Consider the following 26,067-nt stretch of genomic DNA (forward strand, 5'->3'; position numbering starts at 1 on the left):
GCCGCCAAATAATTACCCGTAAATCTTCAGGTACGGAACACCTGCTCTGGATGTTCCTGTAGGTAATTAAGACGGAAAAATAGACGTCTGAAGAAGGCTTTTCTTTTTCCTTCGTCTATTGTTTTCATTTCCCAGTTGATTCATCAGTAGCATCCTAGCCGGGCTGTGAAGCTGCCGTGACCTATGCTGTGTCTTGATGATGTCATTTTGAAACCAGAAAGGAAAAGAAAGCTACGCTCTCACCAGGGAGACTAAAATGATCTCCAAACCTGGTTGCAGAGTGTAACGTCATAAGATCTCAAGGGAAGCGAGACCGTCCTGGAGGTAATGCAGGCTGTCCCCGCCAACCTATGCGCTTTTCTTTAGCCTTTAAGGCACAGCGCCAGGGCTCCTCCGGGGAACCTTCCCTGGTCGGCCCTACCCTCACTGAGTCAGCTTCCTCACCACCCTCCCGATTTCATCAGCACTTGACCATTCTTTCTCCTGCCACCTGCAGTCAGAACCTGCCCCCTGCTCTTATTTTATCCCCCCAGATCCTGGTCCGGCTCAGTGTGGCTCATCTCCAGCAAAGCTTCCGTACGGCTCTGGCTAAAGCACCCCTCCCCCAGTAGGGCCATTTCCTACTTAGACTCCTTGTGCTCAGACAGCTCCTGGCAGGGAAACATCTGTTGAATAAAGGAATAAATGCCTTGTGACCCAATCTCACACGTCAGGACCTTGAAGGCAAGTGCAGTCTTCCTAGAGACATCTCTACGTCCCCGACAGTGCCACGCATAGATAACGTGTGGAGATGATTTCAAGAAATATGAACAAGCAGTTCTGGATCGATAAGGTCTTAGAGTTATGCTTCAGTAACCAGTCTTCCTAGAGGTGCAAAAGCCATCGAAATTAGTCTCTGGGATGCCCTCTGATGAAAGTGGCTGTCGTTGAAACAGAAAGCTTGAATCAACCAAGGTGGAATGGCCCCCGTACTTTACTCAATTGAGCTATCGTTTCCATTTCATCTAAAATGTCAGGCTTAGCTGTTCATTTTTATCCAGCCGTCCATCTAGACCGGTAAGCAACAGGACACCCGTGGTGGGGGAGGCGTAATCCAGATAATGGTAATCCATTATTCATACGAGTTTGATTAATGGTCTGCTTTGCCATCTTATCTCCATCATCACAGACAGATATGTATTGATGCCCTCTGTGCTTTCCATGAGGTACTCAATTGTGGAAGGTTCTACATCTAGCTTGGAGTGAGAATGAAATGTTGAGAATTTACTAACCACTCAATAAGCTGGAGGAACGGCAGTTTCCACCGAGCCCCAAGATATTGTCTCTGGGGATAAGATGGTAGAAGAGCCGAGAAGTTTCAGAGAAGTGAAGTGACTTTCCTGGGGCAGCCTGGCTTGCTAATGGCAGAGCCAAGTTCATTTTTCGTTTGGATCTTTAGTCTGCCTTGGAATCTCAAGCGAATTCAGTTTTATTGAGCACCTACCATGCACGGTATATAAGGCTAGACGCTGCTTTTAGTGCACAATTCAACTACTACTGCGTTACTGTAATTAATCTTCTTTATGAGCAGCCAAGGTAAAACCTAAATCTGTACAGATCCCAAGACGGTATCGGCTCTTAACAATGTTGTATTTCCAGAGCTTCTGAAAACCTCTTACGGTTCACTCTTTGCTTAACTATTAGCAACCAGGCTCTTCTCTATGATGTGCAACCATCCCCTGGAAATGCAGTGACCACAACTAAGTCATAGTGGGGTTTTTTTGGTGGTGTTGTTTTTTTTTTTCCTGTCAAGAGATTAACCATGTTTAATTCTGGGTGATAAGAATATAAATGATCATTCCCTTCTTTGCACTTTTCTGAATTTAATTTTTTCTACTTTAAAATCTTCTTTTTAATTTAAAAAAAATTTTTATTTTACATTAGAGTACAGTTGATTAACAATGTTGTATTAGTTTCAGGTAGACACAGCAAAGGGATTCAGTTATACAGATACATGTGTCTATTCTTTTTCAAATTCTTTTCCCATTTAGGTAATTACAGAATACTGAGCCAAGTTCTCTGTGCTATACAGTAGCTCCTTGTTGGTTATCTGTTTTAAATATAGCAGTGGGTACGTGTCAATCCCAGACTCCCACTCTATCCCTTCCCCACACCTCTTCCCCCGGTAACCGTAGTTCATTCTCTAAATCTGTGAGGCGGTTTCTGTTTTGTAAAGAAGTTCATTTGTATCATTCTTTTTAGATTCCGCATATCAGCAATATCATATGATATTTGTCTTTCTCCGTCTGACTTACATCACTTAGTATGATAATCTCCAGGTCCATCCATGTTGCTGCAAATGGCATTATTTCATTCTTTTTAATGGCTGAGTAACATTCCATTGTGTATAGGTACTGCACCTTCTTTATCCATTCATCTGTCGATGGACATTTAGGTTGCTTCCATGTCTTAGCTATTGTAAACAGCCCTGCAGTGAACATTGGGGTGCATGTATCTTTTCGAACCATGTTATTCTCCGGATGTATGCCCAGGAGTGAGATTGCTGGATCATACGGTAGCTCTCTTTTTAGTTTTTTAAGGAACCTCCATACTGTTCTCCATAGTAGCTGCACCAATTTACATTCCCACCAACAGTGTAGGAGGGTTCCCTTTTCTCCACACCCTCTCCAGCATTCATTGCTCTTAGGCTTTTTGATGATGGCCATTCGGACTGGTGTGAGGTAATATCTCATTGTAGTTTTGATTGCATTTCTCTAATTAGTGATGTTGAACATCTTTTCATGTGCCTCTTGGCCATCTGTATGTCTCCTTTGGAGAAACGTCTATTTAGGTCTTCTGCCCATTTTTTGATTCGGTTGCTTGTTTTTTTGATATTGAGTCACATGAGCTGTTTGTAAATTTTGGAGATTAACGCCTCGTCAGTCGCATCGTTTGCAAATATTTTTTCCCATTCTGTGGGTTGTCTTTTCGTTTTGTTTATGGTTTCCTTTGATGTGCAGAAGCTTCTGAGTTTAATTAGGTCCCATTTGTTTATTTTTGGTTTTATTTCCATTACTCTAGGAGACAGATCAAAAAGGATCTTGCTGCAATTTATGGCAAAGAGTGTCCTGCCTATGTTTTCCTCTAAGAGTTTATAGTATCTGGTCTTACATTTAGGTCTTTAATCCATTTTGAGTATGGTGTTGGAGAGTGTTCTAATTCTTCTACATGTAGCGGTCCAGTTTTACCAGCACCATTTATTGAAGAGATTGTCTTTTCTCCAGTGTATAGTCTTGCCTCCTTTGTCATATATTTATTGACCATAGGTGTGTGGGTTTATCTCTGGGCTTTCTATCCTGTTCCATTGAGCTAGATTTCTGTTGTTGTGCCAGTACCATCCTGTTTTGATAACTGTAGCTTTGAAGTATAGTCTGAAGTCAGGGAGCCTGATTCCTCCAGCTCCAGTTTTCTTTCTCAAGATTGCTTTGGCTATTCAGGGTTTTTTGTGCCTCCATACAAATTTTAGGATTTTTTGTTCTAGTTCTGTGAAAAGTGCCTTTGGTAGTTTGACAGGGATTGCATTGAATCTGTAGATTGCCTTGGGTGGTATAGTCATTTTCACAATATTGATTCTTCCAATCCAAGAACATGCTATATCTTTCCATCTGTGTGTCATCTTCGATTTCTTTCATTGGTGACATAGTTTTCAGTGTACAGGTCTTTTGCCTCCTTAGGTAGGTTTCTTCCTAGGTAGTTTATTCTTTTTGATGCGATGGTAAATGGGATTGTTTCTTTAATTAGTCTTTCTGATCTTTCATTGTTAGTGTATAGAAATGCAACAGATTGCTATGTATTCATTTTGTATCCTGCAATTTTACCAAACTCATTGATGAGCTCTAGTGGTTTTCTGGTGGCAACTTTAGGATTTCGTATGTATAGTATCATGTCATCTGCAAACAGTGTCAGTTTTACTTCTTCTTTTCCAATTTGGATTCCTTTTATTTCCTTTTCTTCTCTGACTGCCATGGCTAGGACTTCCAAAACTATGCTGAACAAAAGTGGTGAGAGTGGACATCCTTGTCTTGTTCCTGATCTTAGAGGAAATGCTTTCAGTTTTCCACCACTGAGAATGATGTTTGCTGTGGGTTTGTCATATACGGCCTTTATTATGTTGAGGTATGTTTGCTCTGTGTACACTTTCTGGAGAGTTTTTATCATAAGTGGGTGTTGAACTTTGTCAAAAGCTTTTTCTGCATTGCTTGAGATGATCGTGTGGTTTATAGTCTTCAGTTTGTTGATGCGGTATATCACACCGATTGATTTGTGGATATTGAAGAATCCTTGCATCCCTGGGACAAATCCCACTTGCTCATGGTGTGTGATCCTTTTAATGTTTTGGTGGATTGGGATTGCTAATATTTTGTTGAGGATTTTTGCACCTGGGTTCATCTGTGATAATGGCCTGTAATTTTCTTTTTGTGTGTGTGGTATGAGTGATGGTGGCCTTATAGAGTGGGTTTGGGAGTGTTCCTTCCTCTGTACGTTTTTGGAACAGTTTCAGAAGGGTAGCTGTTAAGTCTCCTCTAAATGTTTGAGAGACTTTGCCTCTGAAGCCATCTGGTCCTGGACTTCTGTTTGTTGGAAGATTTTTAATCACAGTTTCAATTTCACTACTTGTGTGATTAGTCTGTTCATGTTTTCTATTTCTTCCTAGTTCAGTCTTAGAAGGTTGTACCATTCTAAGAATTTGTCCATTTTTTTCCAAGTTGTCCATTTTATTGGCATATGCTTGTCTCTGATGATCCTTTGTATTTCTGTGGTGGTGTCAGTTGTAACTTCTTTTTCATTTGTAATTTTATTGATCTGAGCCCTCTGTTTTTTTTCTTGATGAGTCTGGCTAGAAGTTTATCAATTTTGTTTGTCTTTTTAAAGAACCGGCTTTTAGTTTCATTGATCTTTGCTATTGTTTTCTTCATCTCTATTTCATTTATTTCTGCTCTGATCTGTATGATATCTTTCCTTCTACGAACTTTGGGTCCTGTTTGTTCTTCTTTCTCTAGTTGCTTTAGGTGTAAGCTTAGGTTGTTTATTTGAGATTCTTCTTGTTTGCTGAGGTGAGATTGTATTGCTATAAAGTACACTCTCAGAATTGCTTTTTCTGCGTTCCATAGGTTTTGGATCATTGTGCTTTCATTTTCGTTTGTCTCCAGATATTTTTTGATTTCCTCTTTGATCTCTTCAGGGATCCAGTGGTTGTGGAGTAGCATATTGTTGTTTGGCCTCCACGTGTTTAGTGTTTCACAGTTTTTTTTCTTGTAGTTGATTTCTAGTCTCATAGTGTTGTCATCAGAAAAGGTGCTTGATGTGATTTCAGTTTTCTTAAATTTACTGAGGCTCGCTTTGCTGGCCCAGCATGTGATCAGTCCTGGAGAATGTTCCATGGGCACTTGTGAAGAATGTGCATTCTGCTGCTTTTGGATGGAATGCTCTGTAAATATCAATTAAGTCCACCCGGTCTAATGTGTCATGTAAGGCCTGTGTTTCCTGATTGATTTTCTGTCTGGATGATCTGTCCATTGGTGAAAGTGGGGTGTTAAAGTCCCCCACTATGATTGTGTTACTTTCGATTTCTCCTTTTATGGCTGTTACAATTTCCCTTATATATTGAGGTGCTCCTATGTTGGGTGCATATATACAGTTACAATTATTATATCTTCTTTTTGGATTGATCCCTTGATCATTGTGTCGTATTCTTCTTTGTCTCTTGTAACGGTCTTTATTTTAAAGTCTATTTTGTCTGATATGAGTATTGCTACTCCAGCTTTCTTTGGATTTCCATTTGCATGGAATACCTTTTAGCATCCCCTCACTTTCAGTCTGTACCTGTCCCTCGATCTGAAGTGGGTGTCTTGTAGATAGCAATATATCCAGGTCTTGTTTTTATATCCATTCAGTGAGCCTGTGTCTTTTGGTTGGAGCACTTAATCCATTTACGTTTAAAGTAATTATCGATGGTGTATGTTCCTATTGCCATTTTGTTAACTGTTTTGGATCTGTTTTTGTGAGTCTTTTTTCTTCCCTTCCTCTTTTGTTCTCTTGTGATTGGATGACTAACGTTAGTGTTGTGTTTGGATTCCTTTGTCTTGTGTGTGTGTGTGTCTATTGTAGATTTTCAGTTTGCAGTTTCCATGAGGTTTTGATACAGCAGTGTATATATGTACAAGATTGCTTTACGTTGCTGGTCTTTTAATTTCAAATGCATTTCCAATCTCCTGCATTTGTGCTCTCCTCTTCTCACCATTGCTGGTTTTGATATCATATTTGTGTGTGGATGATTTCCTACATTTACTGTATGTTTGCCTTTACCGAAGAGCTTTTCTATTCATAATTTTCTTGTTTCTAGTTGTAGCCTTTCCTTTTCTACCGAGAGAAGTTGCTTTAGCATTTGTTGTAAAGCTGGTCTGGTGGTGCTGAATTCTCTTAGCTTTTGCTTGTCTGTAAAACTTTTGATTTCTCCATCAAATCTGACTGAGAGCCTTGATGGGTAGAATATTCTTGGTTGTCGGCTCTTCCCTTTCATCACTTTAAATATATCGTGCCACTCCCTTCTGGCCTGCAGAATTTCTGCTGAGAAATCAGCTGATACCGTTATGGGAATTCCCTTGTGTGTTATTTGTTGCTTTTCCCTTGTTGCTTTTAATATCTTTTTCTATGTCTTTAATTTTTGTCAGTTTGATTGCTGTGTGTCTCGGTGTTTTCCTCCTTGGGTTTATCCTGCCTGGGACTCTCTGCACTTCCTGGACTTGGGTGACTATTTCCTTTCCCATGTTAGGGAAGTTTTCAGCTATTAATCCTTCCAGTATTTCCTCAGGTCCTTTCTCTCTCCTCCTTCCAGGACCCCTGTAATGTGAATGTTGGTGTGTTCATTGTTGTCCCAGAAGTCTCTGAGACTGTCTTCATTTCTTTTCATTCTTTTTCCTTCTGTTCCGTGGCACTGATTTCCATCATTCTGTCTTCCAGTTCACTTATCCATTCTTCTGTATCAGTTATTACGCTGTTTGTTCCTTCTAGTGTATTTTTCATTTCAGTTACTGTATTGTTCATCTCAGTTTGTTTGTTCTTTAGTTCTTCAAGGTCTTTGTTAAACATTTCTTGCATCTTCTTGATCTGTGCCTCCATTCTTTTTCTGAGATCTTGGATCCTCTGTACTATCATTACTCTAAATTCTTCTTCGGGTAGATTGCCTATCTCCACTTCACTTAGTTGTTCTTCTGGGGTTTTATCTTGTTCCTTCATATGGGACATATTCCTGTGCCATGTCATTTTGTCTAACTTTCTGTGATTGCGGTTTCCGTTCCAGGCTGCAGGGTTGTAGTTTTTCTTGCTTCTGCTGTCTGCCCCCTGGGGGAGGAGGCTGTCTGAGAGGCTTGTGCAGGCTTCCCAGTGGGAGGCAGTGGTTCCTGCCCACTGGTGCGTGGAACTGGGTCTTGTCCTTCTGGCGGGTAGCTATGGCCATGCCAAGGGGCGTGCCTAGAGGGCTGTAGGCTCAGGAAGACTTTATGCAGGCTGTCTGCTGATGGGTGGGGCTGTGTTCCTGCCCTGCTGGTTGTTTAGCCTGAGGCATCCCAGCACTGGAGCCTGCAGGCTGTTGGGTAGGGCCAGGACTTGGTAAGAAAATGGCAGCCTCCAGGAGGGCTCACGCCAATGAGTACTCCTCAGAACTGCCGCCGCCAGTGTCTTTGTACCCTCAGTGAGCCACAACCAATGCCCGTCTCTGCAGGAGACCCTCCGATACTAGCAGGTAGGTCTTGCCCAGAGTCTCATGAAGTCACTGCTTTTTTCCCTGGCTCCTAGTTCGCACAGGACCCTGTGTGTGCCCTCCAAGAGTGGACTTACCGTTTCCTACTGTCCTGTGGAATTCCTGCAATCAAACCCTGCCAGACTCTCTGAGGGCTCCTTGCTCTTGTAACCAGACCCCCAGGCTGAGGAGCCTGACGTAGGACTCAGAATTTTCACTCCTGTGGGAGAACTTCTGTGGTGTAATTATTTTCCCGCTTGTGAGTCGCCCCCACCCCTGGTGGGTATGGGATTTGATTTTATAGCAGTTGCACCCCCTCCTACCATCCTGTGGCTTCTTTGTCTTGGGATGTAGTATATCTTTTTTGGTAGCTTCCAGGGGTTTTTTGGTCCATGGTTGTTGAGCAGTTAGTTGTGATTTGGTTGTTTTTTGTAGGAAGCCGTGAGCTGACATCCTTCTACTCCACTGTCTTGTCTCTGTCCTCGTGTGGGTTGTAAGTGACACTTTTCCAACTTCTGTTTAGCGTTCCCAAGAAGATCCAGGTAACAAAAGGAAATACTATAGCCCATGCTATCTTAACATCATTGTCAAGTACATACCTAGAGTAAACCCCAGAGTAATACCCTGTGCTTTGTTTGTTTGCTTGTTTTATAAATTTATTTATTTATTTATTTTTGGCTGCGTTGGGTCTTTGTTGCTGCGCACGGGCTTTCTCTAGTTGCCGCGAGCAGAGGCTGCTCTTCATTGCGGTGCGTGGGCTTCTCGTTGCGGAGCATGGGCTCTAGGAGCGCGGGCTTCAGTGGTTGTGGCTCACGGGCTCGGTGGTTGTGGCTCACGGACTCCAGAGCACAGGCTCAGTAGTGTGGCGCACAGGCTTAGTTGCTCCGCGGCATGTGGGATCTTCCCAGACCAGGGCTTGAACCCGTGTCCCGTGCATTGGCAGGCGCATTCTTAACCACTGAGCCACCCGGGAAGTTCCCCTGTGCTTTATTATTACTGAAAATGTGCTTTACCAGCATCTGTTTATCCAGAACCACACATCCTTCTTAGAACCAGACCGCTTCCAAGATAGAAAGCGGCTCCTAAAGGACTGCCCTTGAAGTAGCATTGCGCTCCCCTTCTTGAGTCTGGTTTAAAGGCTTGAGTGCTAAAGTTGTGCTTGGCAGCCAGCTGGAACTGGGGTGGGGCGTGAGGCTTGGACATCCTCAGGCGAGTGTTTCAGATTGGAGTTGGCTCCTCCCATGCACTGCCCTGACACACAGCATACGCCTCAGGCCGCAGCCAGGCCTGGGCTTCTCCTCCGCAGCAAGGACGTAAATTGGCCTTTGCAGTTTTTAAGTCAAGTCTATCCAAAGTGAGAATGTGAGTGTCCCCATGACAGCCTGTCCTGGGAAACTTTGCAGTGGGATTTAAAGGCTCAGTGCAGTGCTGGGCCGTATATCATTCTGCTAGAGCGAGGAAGCGTTGTTTTCAGAATATCAGTGACTGCAAACAGACCTGGTAATCAGAACGTCTTGTCTACCAGGCAGAAATGTCATCTTCACCAACACGTGTTGTATGTAACATAAGTCCAAACAGCATTTATGGGGAATCTATGACTAATTTTCGAACCACATAGGGGGTTAACGGCAGCATATAAAAAGGGTTTAAGTAAGGAAGAGCGTAGGATACTGTTCTTGATTAATTATCAGTGATTCAGGTGAAAATACTTTAAAGCAACAAATGTTTTAGGATCTCTTCCATGCCAACCTGCTGTTTTGTTCTAAGAAAGTTGTCTCTTGTTATAATAGTAGTTCTTCCAATTTCTGTCAATCAAAATATTGACAAAAGATAGAGTAGGAGTGCTTTTCAAGTTAGGTTTTGATCAAAATCCTATTGATTGTAGACAGCAGACTGCACAGAGTTTGGGGACTAGGCCAAATGCATGAAATCTTTTTTTACGTGTCGGACCTTCATCTGTCACATTCCCTTCGAGTCTTCCTTTTTCCTACTTGAATACTCCTAGTACGTCATGCTGTTTTTTTCCCAAGACATCAGTTCCAGACTTTTCACTTTCCCGAGCTCTTAAATGGAGCCCTCAATCCTACACGTGTATTACAGAGTCATGCTTCTCAGACTCTCGGCGGTGAAAGACCGGGGGGACCAGGTTAGCCGGTTGGTTTAATTTTTAACATGTCACTGACCAATACGTGATTCTGCCACGAGTGACTCCATAGCTCACCCCTTGCCACTTCAGCTCAATAGTACCTGACGCAGTCTTACACCGTGGTCAGTGAGACAAGTCTGCTAATCCTATCCTTGGCTATCATGACAGCGTCCAAGTGCTATAAAATTTCTAAACACTGCCCTCATTTTCCGCACCTACCTCGCCGTGACCTTGAAGCAAACTTTGAGTCATAGTAGAGTGAAGCCCAGTGGAGCTCTGGTATCTTCTGACCTTTCTTAAGAGCTGTTCACCTTGGTGGCCAATCATTCAGTGAAAACTATAACCTGTAGTATCACTTTTATTCTGGGAAAAGTCATATCACAATGTTTATTATCTTTCTAAGTTTCCTTCTTTCAGCCTCTCCAGTTACCCTTCTCTCTGCTTTGGTTGCACGTGACCTTGTTCCAGAACCGGCTGGCTTCCCCCTTGAAGCCAGGGCTCTGTGGCAGCAGTGGGGCTGCAGCGGTGCACGTAGAGCCAAACGAGTAATCGGGACATTCCACGGATTTACGCTGCCTCTTAGGAAGCGCCGAAACGGAGAAGGTCTTCCCTTTAGCCTGCACCCAGATGAGGTGCAACCTGAGACAGAGACTTGGGCAAGCGTTTGAAACATGAGGATGCTGTGGGCCTAGTGTATTTGCGGTATGCAACCGGGTTATTCCAAAGTACCTGGAAAGTTATGTGCCCTCGTGGTTAAACTCGTGCTACCTCTTTGATTGCTTAGTCTTTTTCTCAAAACAACGAGAAACGAAATTTCCATCCAACTCCACTAAATTATCAGAAATTAATGGGATTTCATTTAAGGGAAACGTGCCAGGTTGCTAAAGCTATAATGAGGAAGTCATTGAATTAATTCACAGGTCAATATTCAGAAAATAAAATTATCTTATCGGGGGGCACGAGAACTACACACACTCGGCTGCTGCAGACCACGGCTGTGACTGCCGGCAAGAAGCTGCCTGCACGTCTTGTACTGCGGTTTTCCGTGGACTGTCTCTGGGCCCGTCACTGTGCTGAGAGCTCGGCAGTCTCGTCTCAGTGACTCTTCACCCTGTCCAAGCGGCAGGGTGACATGCGCCAGTGAGGAAGCAGGCTCAGATATAGTAACGAGCCCGTGAAACCCCGTGATGAAGCTGCTAGAAAAAGCTAGAGTTGGGATCTGCACACAGGTCTTTGAGCCTCATCTCTTAAGCACCACACTATACTCTACACATCAGCCGGAAAGCCTGCTGAAAGTATCCAGCAGATCATGGCAGTCTTCACTTTAAAAGTTTTCCAAGGCTTCCCGTGATGCTGAAATCAAATCTGAGCTCCCCGACGCTGGCCCGTTGGCCCCACTGCCTGGCTATGCTCAGCCTGCCCCGCTCTTCCTGAAATCAAATCTGAGCTCCCCGACGCTGGCCCGTTGGCCCCACTGCCTGGCTATGCTCAGCCTGCCCCGCTCTTCCTCGTTCGCAGGGCTTCAGCCCTCCTGGCCCCAGGGCCTTTGCACCTCCTGTTCTTCTGTCTCGAAAGTATCCATGGTATTGGGCACCCAGGGGAGGGTTCCGTAAGTATCTGCTATGTAACTGTGTTGAGCTTTGACCACAAAAACAACTGTGCCCTCACCAAGAAGAACCGGGAGAGAGAAGATATTTCCAGAGACCGACCCCATCTCAGAGCTCCTGCTGGTTGGCAAGCAGCTAACACTAAACACCAGACCGGGGCCTCCGCCTGAGAACTTATCATCAGGCAGCCCTTGGCCCTTCGTGCTGCCGCGTCTCGTGTGGGTGGTTGGCAGGATGGGCGGAAAGGGAGACTTGGCCCGTGAACGCTTTCAGAGAAGCACGCCACTTCCTCCAGGGGTCCAACAGTTTTCAAAGTTCTGACTTCATTCCAAAGTGCAGGTTAATTGGCAAATACAGTGGCGTTCCCTGTGCCCTTGTGTCTCGCGCTTGGGCTCGCTTTGCTTTTACTTAATTTGCTGTAATAGCGGCGGAAACTAATTTCTCGACTGTAAATATCACAGCTGTTGGGGAAAGCATTAATTGCGTGCTATCACGTTACCCTCCTTCCTTGGATCAATTTATGTGTAGTCTGTTTGCAAGTTCTGTTACTGTGCATATTAACAGAACACAACGGGAAATAATCTCACCACACACATTGGAGGCATTTGTACTGAAGTGGCTGGATGGGTTGGGGTTTGGAAATATTCTTGTTTGTGGCAGACATTGAAAGAATGCTTTTTCAAAGCCCGACCCCAGAAGTCTTGACGCTGAGTGAAATATGGGTAATTTTTCTTTGGGGGGATCAATACAGTAACTATTTTCAAAATGACTTTATATTGACGGAAAGGTCAGAAATGCCCTGGGCATTGATCCCATGCCCGTAATCACTTTTTTGTTTAGTAAGTTAACCGCTCTGCCCACATCCAATGCGAAGAAATCCAGTTCATCATTTAAACGAAATGTTTTTTAAAGCATTGGACGTCCTCCCAGCCCTCACTGCCTGCCGGGGTCTCACAGGGAAATGCCCTTTCTTTGTCTAGGAAGTGGATCTCTACAGAATGAACAGCCAGGACAAGCTGGGCCTCACAGTATGCTACCGGACGGACGATGAAGATGACATTGGGATCTATATAAGCGAGGTATCGGGGCTGATTTTTTATAACTATCATAGCAAGAGAGTTGGTCTCTTTTTTGCCTTTTATGTGTTAACCAACCTTAACTCTGGCTCACGGAGATGTCTGTGGAAAGACGCAGACAGATTTCTTCGTCCCCTTTATCACGCTCCATGGAGTGACGTCTTTACATAGGGGTTAAGTCCTAATGTTGGCACATAAGACAAAACTACCCTTCAGAAGCCTGCAAATCGGCCATAAAATGGAGCCGTGTACATGGCTTCATGTGTTCAACCCCGAGGGAAGAGCAGATTCACATTTCCCTTCTCGTGTTCATTGAATGGGATGGGGGAGGGCATCACTTACACTTTTTAAAGTATTTCTGTGTCTGTTTCTCTTTTTTCTTTGCTTTTGGTGCGGTGTGTACAGTTGAATTCACGTAAGTTCAGTGCAATTTCAAAGTACATAGACGGAAGCTATCTTTATCTTCCCAGAGGAGACAATGCAAAGCAACTGATTTCAGGATGGATACCTTACCACGCACTGCCCTCTTTGCAAGCACAGAAACCCCATTTTGTCAGGAAATACAATCCATCCCCATGGGATGAATCAAGGGATGTGTCTGCTAGGCTTAATAATTATCCCTTGGGGTATACTTCGCCCACCAAGCTTAAGTTGGCCCATCATGACTGCATTTCGGGGGTGTCTCTCCCAAACTCAATCCCACTTGTCTCAATTATATTTCATTTTTAAAGTTACTTTCCAAACTTCAATATACCCATTTGGTAAAATAATTAAGTTGCTTTAATTATTTTCAAGGTTGCTAGCCCACATGATGAAGGGTACCCTTTAACCTGTTCTCCAGCACACTTTGCTTTTCATTCCTGTGCGTGCAACAGGAGTCAGCTGTGCCTCTTCATCCCCTCAGGTCACCAGGGTCTGTGCACACTGCTGTGCAGCAGGGTCGCCGTGCAAGGATCCCGGAACACAGCCTGGAAAGGGCTTGGAAACAGATCAGTCCCTCTTCGTCTCCCTCTGCATGACCCTAAGTCTTGTTTATTTCGGCACAAAACGAAAACAGAGGGATGAGCACGACCATGTGTTAGAGGCAGACTTTTTATTTTCGTGCGTGTTTAAGTTACCCCCTCGGTGCTGAGATGTCTGCTGTGTGTTTCAGATCGACCCTAACAGCATCGCGGCCAAGGATGGGCGCATCCGAGAAGGAGACCGCATCATCCAGGTAGGTCAGCTTCCTGTTTATCACTAAAGAGCAAACTGGTTCTCATTCATAGCTTTGGGGTGGAAATGCAGAAGTTAACAAACAGGGGGTCGCAAATGTCGGGTGTGTGGTGAGGCCAGAGAAGGTGATGGCTGAAGTACAAGCTATGGAAAACACCTGGCAACAGGGTGTGTGAGGCGTGAGACAAACTGGAGAGGATGCCTGCCCCACCTAAGCGGGAAGGCTGCCCCAGCGCTTTGCAGCATATGAGCCAGCTCATCTCCTTTCCTTGCCCTTCTCTTTGGGCCACAGACAACACATCAGTGGGCCAGGTCAGGCCCACAGTTCTTGTGAAACAAAATAATGCTCATTTGAGCTTTCTCGGAGGGATTAATTTTGGACCGAACATTTCAAGTTTGAGCCATCTTTTAAACGCCATGCCTCAGCATTTAACTAGTATATGCCATGGCTTTTAAGAGTCGTTTCTTTATCTGTAAAGGATACCTGTTGCTCTTTCGAGTCAAACTGAGACCCGTCTTTTTTTCCCTTTAATTGTCTTTTAATTTAAGCTTTAATTATTTCTTTTAACAAATAACATTCTTTATTGAAGTACAGTTGATTTACAATGTTGCGTTAGTTACAGCTGTAAAGTGACTCAGTTATACATGTGTATACGTTCTATTATTTTCCATTAAGGTTTAATCACGGGAGATTGGGTATAGTTCCCTGTGCTACACACAGTGTAGGACCTTGTTGTTTATCCATTCTCTGTATATACCAGTTTGCCTCTGCTAATCCCAGACTCCCAATCCAACCCTCTCCCCCCCTCGTCCCCCTTGGCAACCACCTGTCTGTTCTCTGTGTCCGTGAGTCTGTTTCTGCTTCAGAAATAGGTTTATTTGTGTCATATTTTAGGTTTCACGTATGAGTGCCATCATAAGATAGATAGTTGTCTTTCTCTTTCTGACTTCCTTCACTTAGTATGATAATCTCTAGTTGCATCCACGTTGCTGGAAAAGGCATCGTCTCATTCTTTCTTTTTGATGGCTGCGTAATATTCCATTGTCTGTGTGTACCATGCCTTCTTTATCCATTCATCTGTCCATGGACGTTTAGGTTGCTTCCATGTCTTGGCTGTTGTAGCAAACAGTGCTTCAGTGAACACTGGGGTGCGTGTGTCTTTTGGAATTCATTATAGTTTTGTCTGGATATATGCCCAGGGGTGGCACTGCTGGATCACATGGTAAATTCTATTACAGTCTTTTTTAATCTCACAGAAATTGAGAGCCTCTGGTTCATGGGTAGAAGACTTAGCTTCTACCTCTGCTCATTCCTGCCTTGTCATTTCGAATCCACTGTGTTTAGACATATCACTGCCTACCTCCCTGCGAGTAATTTTCGTTTCCTTTTGCCACTGCTTATTCTTACACTTGCCCTGACTTCAGCCCGGACTGTCATTCCTGACGGGGCTGAACCCTCAGGAGTAACGGCCTTTTCAGTGGCTCTAGTTTTCCACTGGCATCTGCCCTTGGCCGCGGAAGCACTGAGTTCCTTATCTGGCCCTCCCTGCCTCCCGGACAACCACACCTCCCCTCGTTGACGAGATCCATCACCCCCTTTGCTGCCCGTTCCTTCACTGGCATAGAGAGTCGAGGGCAGGCTCCCCTTCCAGCTCCACGGAACCATTGCCGTGCACCCTGGAGCTGAGACCTCCAGACCAGCAGAGCTCGAAGGTGACAGGACAGAAGCCAGAATCCTGCCAGAGCGTGGTCAGGCGTGATGGTGAGAGACTCCCTCCCGCTTGACCTTGTGTCCCACCTTAAAACATTCAAGTGTGAAACTGGGAACACAGAACACGCTGCATAATTCCAGCACGTTCACGTACAGCCCCCAGTGCTGCTTTTTTCTCCGATATTATCTGAAAATTAGCTGTAGTCACGCTTTAGTAGATTCCATTTAGACTCCTGCCTGAGTATATTTAATTACGTGTCATTAAATTGCTTAGATGTTTTCCCTCTTCACAACGCTGTGATTTTTCTCAGGGCTGCCTTTTGGAGTCCCAGCTACTTCTGCTCACGTAGCCTCCGCCTGGGCACTACGCCCGTGGGGGCTGTCATGTAGCCCAGAGACACTGTGTCAGTTTGAGCAAGGCCTTTCCTTCTGAAAACCAGTGTATTCTTTTCAAGCTGCCTGGAAGTTCTCTGTTCCAGCTGTGAGATGCAGGCCTGCAACAGTGCAGAATGATTCTGCACAACTTACTCATGCTCCTTGTCTACCCTTCCACCTTTTCCTTTTTAGATTAACGGGATAGAGGTACAGAACCGCGAAGAGGCCGTGGCGCTTCTAACCAGTGAAGACAACAAGAACTTTTCCTTGCTAATTGCAAGGCCCGAACTCCAGGTGAGTCAGCTTCCGGCACGTGAAGCTGGGTCTGTAGTTCTAAAATCAGTAACAAAGTCTAACGAAGTCCCTGGCCCTGCAGGACACTGCCCACCTATCGAATCTGAGCTTGAAGGGTACTCCGTACCCCGGAAAGGTAATCTGAGTTGCTCGGACTTCCAATCTGTTTCTCGTTTTGACCTTCTAAGGAGCGTGCTGACATCCACCCTGGCATTTACACCGCGAGCCCCGCACGTTCGTTAACGCAGAGAGCATAATGAAAGAAAGGAGGAGGGAACATGAGGGCGTGGAAAACACAGCCAGGGTCATGCCCGTCAACATGTTTGACTTCCCAGGACCTGACCAGTATCTGTGTGGGTCTCATTTACAACCACAGCGTGTTAAGGAACGTACAGCATGACGATTATAGTTAAACTCCAGGTGCTCTCATCACCCAAAAAACAGTCACTGTGAGATACGTTAGTTACTCGACTGGTAATTATTTCAGTATGTCTATATGCACATCACATCATCGTGACGTACATCTGCCACGTAGGACAGTTTTTACTGGCAAAAAAGGAAAGAAACTTTGGTCAGCAGACTCTTCCTTAAAGGGCCAAAGAAGAAGTAGGATGGGCTTTGGGAGCTGTGTATATGGTCTCCGGTGCCACTGCAGTGCAGAAGCAGCCGCAGACAATACGTAAACAAAGGGGCTTGGCTGTGTTCCAATTACACTGTTTTTAAACAAACAAAAATAGGCCGCAGGCCAGATTTGGCCCACGGGTGGTAGATGTCAGACCCCTGAGCGGTCTGCTTTCTTATGAGCATGAGAGAGAAGAGCCCTGATAAAAGTGATAGGCCTTGCCCAAGACTAACAAACGGCTAGGTTAGTAGAGCTACCTTTTTTTTTTTTTTGGTCAGAAAGAATGCTTTCCGTACTGTAAGTGCCTTCCGTGGGGACCTGCTAAACTTGTGTGCGGGCCATCAAGCAGAAGGGCAGGCAGGGCTAGGGCTCCTGGACGCCGCCCCTATACTCAGTGGCCTCCTTCACCGAAAGGAGCTAACCTGGGGGAAAGCGCCTCACCCTCCAACAGTAAAAGAGCAGACCGCAGCCCCGTCCATCCCCCGGACGTGTAGGGAGGGTGGGAGCTGTCTTCACCGTGAGCGTGGGGTAGTCGTCTGTCGTAGAGCAAAACGACAGGCAGCCTGCATTTCGATGACCCCCGGAGGGGGCCCCAGAAGTACTTCTCCCCAGGGTTACTGTCCTTTCTTAAAAATAAATACATAAAATGAGAGCGAAAGGAGCCTCAGCTGAAGGGCATGTGTGGGCGGCTGTCTCTCCCCAGCTGGACGAGGGGTGGATGGACGACGACAGAAACGACTTTCTGGACGACCTGCACATGGACATGCTGGAAGAGCAGCACCACCAGGCCATGCAGTTCACTGCCGGCGTGCTGCAGCAGGTACCACTCCCGCCAGCCCCTGCGCCCTCTCAGCAGCAGGGAAACCCGGCCCCACATCTCCCTCGGGATGCCCAAGCCCCTGAGCAACCCAGCTGCCGCCGGGAAGACGGCCAGGAAACTAACTCACGAAGTGCTTTTCTGTTCGCCCGAGTGAAAGGCAAGCCCGTAGTTTCCCTGACCACGAGAGTGCCGTGTGGCTTATAAAAGCAAAAGCAGTAATGCCCGGGTACCCCTGACCTTCTGACACTCGTTTCGAAACCAAACCCCCCTGTGCCGGCATTAATAGATCACTAGAGCAGAGAAAGAAAAAAGTCATGTTTTCAAAAGCAAAGCAATTCCCTCTGTTTAACCTGAGCTGCTTGGCACCCTTTCCGTCCCCCTTCTATGCCACCACCATTGTCAGAGATACCCTAAGTGACTGCTAATCGAGGGCCTTAGGAGCTAAAAGGACATCACCTATGCCTCCTGCTTCCCGTGCGTGCACAGGGGTCCTCGAATGGCTGGAATCATTCGGTGAGGTAAGGTGACTATCGTCCTCCTTTCCCAGGTGCGGAAACTGAGGCTGAGAAGGAGGTTCAGTGGCTCCCCCAGGTCAGGCTGACCGGGTAGTTAACCCGTAGCTAATTCCCAGGCCCCCCTCCTACAGGAAGAGTCACACCTGGGAACTGCACCTCCGGCGCCCCTCACTGTGCCCGTGTGTTCTTGTTTTCTGTTGTGTAGAAGAAGCACGAGGAAGACGGGGGAACCACAGACACGGCCACCATCCTGTCCAACCAGCACGAGAAGGACAGTGGCGTGGGCCGGACGGACGAGAGCACGCGCAACGACGAGAGCTCAGAGCAGGAGAACAACGGCGACGACGCCCCCGCGGCCTCCCCGCCACTGGCCGGGCAGAGGAAGCTCACGTGCAGCCAGGACACCCTGGGCAGCAGCGACCTGCCCTTCAGCAACGAGTCCTTCATCTCGGCCGACTGCGCCGACGCCGACTACCTGGGCATCCCGGTGGACGAGTGCGAGCGCTTCCGCGAGCTGCTGGAGCTCAAGTGCCAGGTGAAGAGTGCCAGCCCCTACGGCCTGTACTACCCGGGCAGCCCCCTGGACGCCAGCAAGAGCGACCCGGAGAGCGTGGACAAGGAGCTGGAGCTGCTAAACGAGGAGCTGCGCAGCATCGAGCTGGAGTGCCTGAGCATCGTGCGCGCGCACAAGATGCAGCAGCTCAAGGAGCAGTACCGCGAGCCCTGGATGCTGCACAACAGCGGCTTCCGCAACTACAACACCAGCGTCGACGTGCGCAGGCGCGAGCTCTCGGACATCACCGAGCTCCCCGAGAAGTCCGACAAAGACAGCTCGAGCGCGTACAACACAGGCGAGAGCTGCCGGAGCACCCCGCTCACCTTGGAGATGTCCCCCGACAACTCTCTGAGGCGAGCGGCCGAGGGCGTCGGCGGCCCCGGCGGCGAAGGCGCCGCGGGGACCACCGAGGTGTATGGGCCATCCCCAAGGAATCTGCTCTCCATCACGGAAGATCCCGAAGTGGGCTCTCCGGACTACAGCCCTTCTCCTGAAGAGCTGGACCCCAGCCAGGCCCTGGAGGGCAAGGAGAGGAAACCCAGCGACGACGGCAGCGGGAGCCCCACCCCCAGCCAGAAGCTGGGCGGCGGCTCGTACCTGTCGCCCTTCCCGCACTCCCCCTACAAACACGCCCACATCCCGGCGCACGCGCAGCACTACCAGAGCTACATGCAGCTGATCCAGCAGAAGTCGGCCGTGGAGTACGCGCAAAGCCAGATGAGCCTGGTGAGCATGTGCAAGGACCTGAACTCGGCCAACCAGTCGGAGCCGAGAATGGAGTGGAAAGTGAAGATCCGGAGCGACGGGACGCGCTACATCACCAAGCGGCCGGTGCGGGATCGCCTGCTGCGGGAGCGCGCGCTCAAGATCCGCGAGGAGCGCAGCGGCATGACCACGGACGACGATGCGGTGAGCGAGCTGAAGATGGGGCGGTACTGGAGCAAGGAGGAGAGGAAGCAGCACGTGGTGAAGGCCAAGGAGCAGAGGCGGAGGCGCGAGTTCATGATGCAGAGCCGGCTCGACTGCCTGAAGGAGCAGCAAGGGGCCGACGACAGGAAGGAGATGAACATCCTGGAACTCAGCCACAAAAAGATGATGAAGAAGAGGAATAAAAAGATATTTGATAACTGGATGACGATCCAAGAACTCTTAACCCACGGCACGAAATCTCCAGACGGCACTAGAGTATACAATTCGTTCCTATCGGTGACTACTGTATAATTTTCCCTTCTGCATTATGTACATAAGAGAGAACACTACCGTTGAGGTAGCAATTCCTGCCTCGTTCAATGCGGCAAGCTTTTGTATATAAGATAAATAGTGTCATCATGTTTATAGTCGAAATCAGCGAGCCCTACCCACTCACTCTGGGTGTCGTCTTAGCTCTATTTTAAGCGGAGAAAAACCACCCGTAACTGTGTGTCTTGGAAGGCAATATTAACAAAACAGAGCTTTTTTTCAAATAGCGATGGTACTTTTTATACGCGTTACCTTTCACATGAAGTTTTTAAAATTTCAAAAAGCTCTTTTATTAAGCATACCTTCACAGAAGAATTTGTTTACACACTATATTCATATACGAAAGTTAAACACACTTTTTTTTTTGCCTGCCGAAAACTCAGATACGACTGCCAGTATGTATTTTTAATGGAACCCTACTTTATAATATGTGAGTGACCGTTTAACATTAGGTCAAAGCTTCCGCTCCAAAAACCACCAAACTCTGTGGTTCACGAGGTATACTACACATAAATTTAAACATTCTTCTCCTGGTTAAAGTTCCCAAGAGAGTGTAAAGGTTTTTAACAGAAGGCAAACTATAACACAGCTTCGTGGAAGTTTAAAGCATGTTTGCAGATACTGCAACCCGTTGGAGGACTTTGCATGTACAGGAAAGTTGTGGATGGAGACGGTTTGTGGAATTTTAAGTGCTCACTGTAGTAAACCTTTGCTTTGTAGATTCAAAGGGACAGACTTTTTCGAGCAAATTCAGAGAACCATGGTTAGTTATAAACAGTAAGTAAAATGAAGTTAAAATAAATTATTATTTTCTATTTGATATGTTTTGAAGTGATTCCTCATTTTGCAGTGGTGCCTATAAAATAAAAGCCTTTTGCAGTGTGTATTTTTTTTTCCCTTCATTGTATTACCTGCTGCCTCGGAAGAATTTGAGCATTTCAGGTCATCCACTACCTTCATTCTGCTCCGAATCCAAAGACAGGTCTGTTTGTTTGTTAGGAAAAAATCTAGCATTCGAATGACTGTCTGCCTTACAGAAAGCCTCAACTTGGCCCACTATGCTATAAACTGGAATAACTGAGCAAGTTTATCAACCAAGCTCGTGTTCACAACAAAACCCCTTTGGTTTACTGCCACCATTACTGCCTGTCAGTAATATCTAACAACATCTCTGAGTAGCAAGACCCAACTTTCCATTTCTAACATGCATCTGCAAAAGCCACAATATTTTCATAGAATAGCAAGGGTCACCAAAGTGGGTGGGCTTCAAAACTGGTATGTTTCACACCGCAGCAACCCACAGGATCCCAAATACTGAATTCGCTACGAATTGTTCCCCCATGATAGCGTTCACACAGATGTCAGCTATAATGTCTACTAAAAAGACATATGTACATACATACATACACAAATGAACGAATGACTGGGATTACGAAAGGTATCATTTTCATTTGCTGTGATGCCAGACAGACACCTGGTTTTCTCACTGAAATTTGGATTGAAGTGGCCAGGTGTTTAGGTATCTGAGACTTAGATTCCTCCAACACACCCTGTTCGAACCCATATTCCTCCCTTGTGGCCAACATCTTAAGACTAGTCATTAGTAGTCGTACTTCCATTAGAACAAACTTAATGTAGATACGACACCGATATATTTATTCCTCACTATTAAGATATCTGTTCATAACCTCTTCCAGACCAGGCATCGCGAAGATAATTACACCTGCTGCCTTAGTGTTTGCAAAAGGTGGCCTGTTAGCACCATGGTTTTCCAATACTCTCCAAGTTCAACTTCCAACAGAATTGGATCCTTGGCTCCCAGGAGCAGCACCCCATCTCCAGCTCTCTTAACCTCACACCCTTTCTTGCTAGTTAGTGTGTCACCGAGAACCAACACCAATCAGATGAATTACAAATTGCATCAAGAGGGCTTCCCTGGTGGCGCAGTGGTTGAGAGTCCGCCTGCCGATGCAGGGGACACGGGTTCGTGCCTCGGTCCGGGAAGATCCCACATGCCGCAGAGCGGCTGGGCCCGTGGGCCGTGGCCGCTGAGCCTGCGCGTCCGGAGCCTGTGCTCCGCGGCGGGAGAGGCCACAGCAGTGAGGAGCCCACGTACCGCAAAAACAAAACAAACAAAAACGCGGCAAGACATACACAGGTTGGGTATAAGACTAAGTGCGTGGGTTTCTTTGGAGAAATAGCCTTCCTGCCTTGTGCGTTCTCATTAAAGGCCAGAGGGGTGTACGTGGCTACAAGAGCAAAGATCTCCCACCTAAACAGTCATGTGCCATCAGGCTGAAGTTGAGGGGTTTCCAATCAGGGCTCCCTGGGTGCCTCTGGATTTAGGGGTCAGTCTGTGCCCCGTGTGAAACAGTGGAGGGAAATAAAAAGTAACATACATTCTAATCCCAATTCCGGACCCTTCAATTCCAACTTATTTTCTCAATCACTTTTTCATATGGATACACTTAGACCTAATTTGCAATGTCATACGAGGTTTCCCGAACCGAATTTAGCAAATCAACTCCTAAAAGGAGTCAGAAGAGACCTGAGAAATCATTTGATCAATGAGCAGGAGACTCAAGGAGACAAACAGTGGCTGCTTAATGAACAAACGGGGATCTGAATTCAGAACCCAACACCCGTTCCCATAGCCCTTATGGCCACTCCCACGGGGGAAAGGTCACTGTCAAGTGCACAGTTAACTTGAACGTATTCAGTCCTGTGCCCTCAACCAAAATATAAACACAGCTCACCAGTGGATGCCCTGGAGTGAACATCAGTCAGGAGACGTGAATCCCATTTTTCAGTGAGTCTGAGCCCCCAAGTGCCTCCGAGCACAGGCATTTCCTCAACAGGCGAGTTGAGGGATTTTCCTGGTTAACGGTGACAAGAGACGACGTACAACTTCCATCCTCCCAGATATGAAACCGTAGTTCCCACGTAAACAGAATTTCCCCTGTAGCCAACAGGGATTTCTACCACCACAGCTGCTTACACTGTCATTTCCTTGGCGCATTTAAGAACGTGATGGAAACTGGATTCTCCCCACAGGAAAATATACGTATGATACACAACACAAAAAAATTTGCATATAATTTTGGAGGCTTTATGTGCCCCCAAAATCCATTCATGGACCTCTTCTAAAGATACAAAAATCTCAAGTTTCGACCAACTGAATTTGATCGCTCTATATTTTTCACACTATCTTTAGGTGCATTTTATAGCACTCTTTGATTTCAATGACCATTTTAAATATCAAGGAGTACATTTTCCCCCATGAGACCCATATTAAGGCAATTAAAATTCAACAAACCACTTTACCTGTACTCTTCCAGTCGTGCTAACGGTCGTTTCTCCCAGGATTAAACCGATTTCCGAACTACGACGAGGAAAGAGTCCCAAGGCTCCGTAACAGCCACTCCACTGGATGGATGGCAACTTTATTCCTAAAATATAAAGGGAAAGAAATGAAAATTGATTGATCATCCAGTGCTACACTTTCCAGTACAGTAGCCACTGGCCACAGCTGGCTATTAAACACTTAAAGTATGGTGAGTCTAAATTGTACTGTTCTGAGAAAATGGATTTCAAAGACTTAGTGCTCCAAAAGAGAGATGATGTAAACTATTTCAAGAAGTCTATGCATGTTGAAATGTTAATACTTTGCATATCTTGGATTAAATAAAATAATTATACTTCATTTCACGTTTTTTACTTTTTTTTTTTTTTTTTGGTATGCGGGCCTTTCACTGTTGTGGCCTCTCCCGTTGCAGAGCACAGGCTCCGGACGCGCAGGCTCAGCGGCCATGGCTCACGGGCGCAGCCGCTCCGCGGCATGTGGGATCTTCGCGGACCGGGGCACAAACCCGTGTCCCCTGCATCGGCAGGCGGACTCTCAACCACTGCGCCACCAGGGAAGCCCACCTTTTTTGCTTTTTAATGTGGCTACTGGAAACATTTAAATCACAGATGCGACCCACATTTCATTTCTGTTGGATAGCACCAATACAGAGACTATCAGGTGTGGGTGTGCAAAACACGGGACCTCACGATCTCACCAAATCCATAGGGCAGTTCTGCCAGGCAAAGGGCCTTATCACCAGTTCACATTCAGACTAAGAACCTTGCCCAGATGAGTGTAGAGATGTGATTTGAATTTGCATCCTCCTGACGCCAAACCCTTTACCTTTCCCAACTCTGCCTCCACGGGCTTCTCAAGCAGTGACTATTAAGTCCGTTTGCGTTATGCTACTCTTTGTAACCTAGTCATGATTACGATGAAAGAAACTGCTTCAAAGTGACAGGCATTTCACTCAGTTCCCTTTTGAGTTTTAAATGACAAAATATCCTAACACTCCTGGCAAAAGCATACGACAGCGTATAAAAATCTAGGAACTGGGGGCACTAATTAAGCTTTTCATCTTTTAAATGAAAACAGGAGACTCCAAATACAAGAACCACAAATGTGACGAGATAGAACTCTACATTGCCTAGGGAATACGAGTCAGAGAACTCATTAGGATTGTAAACTAAAGTATGAAAATTAACCAAGTAATTATCTAGTTGTAGCCTTAGCGGTAGGTTACAGGTTACTTGTTAGCAAGATTGCCCAGAACCAAGGAAGCAAACACAATTCTGCCAGAAGCAACTGCAACTCCCACTTCTTTTTCTGTTTCCCAGTTGTTTGAAGCACACTAGGATATCTGCAGAGCATCAACTAATTAAAAAGAAATCATTAAAACGGAGATGAGATGCAAGAGTTCTCACGGCAACCGCTGTACTCTTCAATTTTGATTAAATGTGAATTCCCGAAAGCAGCTAGAAAACAAAGTGTGGTTCCTGGGGTTTCATTCAGATGGGTTTTTCTGATTACATGATCCATTTTCCTTTAGCTTCCAGTTTAAGCTAATCCTAAAAGGGCACGGTCCGTGGGGGCATGTGCTTTGCCTATAACGAACATGGTTTTTGCCTTTCAGTGGCGGAACACTGACCACATGCACTCAGCATCTTTTTAAAATGAAAAATGAGGAATTAATGATCCTTCCTTGAATTGGGGCTATTGCAAACTTAAACTTGCTTACCAATGCAGTGATTCTTGTCAAAAGCCCAATGAAACTCCCTAGACGTCTGAGTCTCTCGAAAACACATTAGGATCACGTTGACTCGTGCATTCATTCCTCCTCCTCAGCTGCCAGCCCAGACGGTATGGGTCTGATTTAGCACTTTTAGCTCTGAAGAATCATGATCACCTCTATGCTCTAGGCACTGTGTCAGAAGCCAGGATGGATTTGTTCAGCCAGGAGTTTTTGTGCCCACTGTGTTCAGGGCCATGAGTTCTCATGGAGCTTACATCTAGTGGGAAAGAGAATAAAAATCCAGTCATCACACAAATACTTTTAAAATGTCAACAAGGTTAGAGTGGGAGAGGGGACGACGGACCGGAGAGCTAGTGCCATGGATTTCAGGGAGGGTCTCTCACAAGAGTCATGGTTGAGCTGAGAGCCAGTGGATGAATGTGAGTTAACTAGGAAAAGACAGAAGTGATATTCCAAGCCACGCAAACAGCACGTGCAAAGGCCCTGTGGTGGGAGAGACATGGTTTATTTAAAACAAACCGAAAAGACAGCCAGTGTGGCTTGAGCGCATAAAGCAGTGGAAGAGAGAATGTTGTGTAGTAAGAGTGGGGGGACAGGAGAGAACCAAACACTTGACCGTAAATCCCTATTCAATATGGCCGACACTTACGGAGCACCTAATATGTTAGAAACCATGCTAAATGTTTTACTTGCTTAACCTTAAATTGCCTGTGAGATGGGTGGGTTTATTATCCTTGTTTTGCAGATAAGAAAACAAAGAAGACTTAGGGAAGCAACTCACTCAAATTGAAAGAGATGTACAGGCTCAGGGGCAAAGTGAGACCAGTTCTTTGTACCCACACTTCATCACTGGCCTGGGAAGCAGCATCTCCATGACAGGGGCTCATGGGTTTTCACTCTGGGGGAGGTTCATACCTAATTGACTGTTTCTTAGCTCAAGCTACCCTAACAAAATACCACAGGCTGAGTGGCTTAAACAACAGGAATTTATTTCTCACTTCCAGTCTGGAGGCTG

The 26,067-nt window shown here is 46.0% G+C and overlaps 1 protein-coding gene across 3 annotated transcripts in view; it reads left to right on the top strand.

Annotated features, from left to right (window-relative positions):
* PDZRN3 (PDZ domain containing ring finger 3) overlaps positions 1–20,773 on the top strand; it is a 247,234-nt gene extending 226,461 nt beyond the window's left edge. For 2 of the 3 annotated variants that reach the window (XM_030867737.2, XM_060308001.1), the window contains 5 exons: positions 12,511–12,609; positions 13,760–13,822; positions 16,100–16,201; positions 17,527–17,643; positions 18,364–20,773. In XM_030867737.2, coding sequence (XP_030723597.2) covers positions 12,511–12,609; positions 13,760–13,822; positions 16,100–16,201; positions 17,527–17,643; positions 18,364–19,935 — 1,953 coding nt within the window. In that variant the 3' untranslated portion in view covers positions 19,936–20,773. The remainder of the gene's footprint in view (positions 1–12,510; positions 12,610–13,759; positions 13,823–16,099; positions 16,202–17,526; positions 17,644–18,363) is intronic. The other variant, XM_060308000.1, reaches the window with a different exon arrangement.
* Positions 20,774–26,067: the final 5,294 nt, after the last annotated feature.

This window comes from Globicephala melas, chromosome 11 (genome assembly GCF_963455315.2).
Source record: "Globicephala melas chromosome 11, mGloMel1.2, whole genome shotgun sequence".
NCBI classification, from domain to species: domain Eukaryota; kingdom Metazoa; phylum Chordata; class Mammalia; order Artiodactyla; family Delphinidae; genus Globicephala; species Globicephala melas.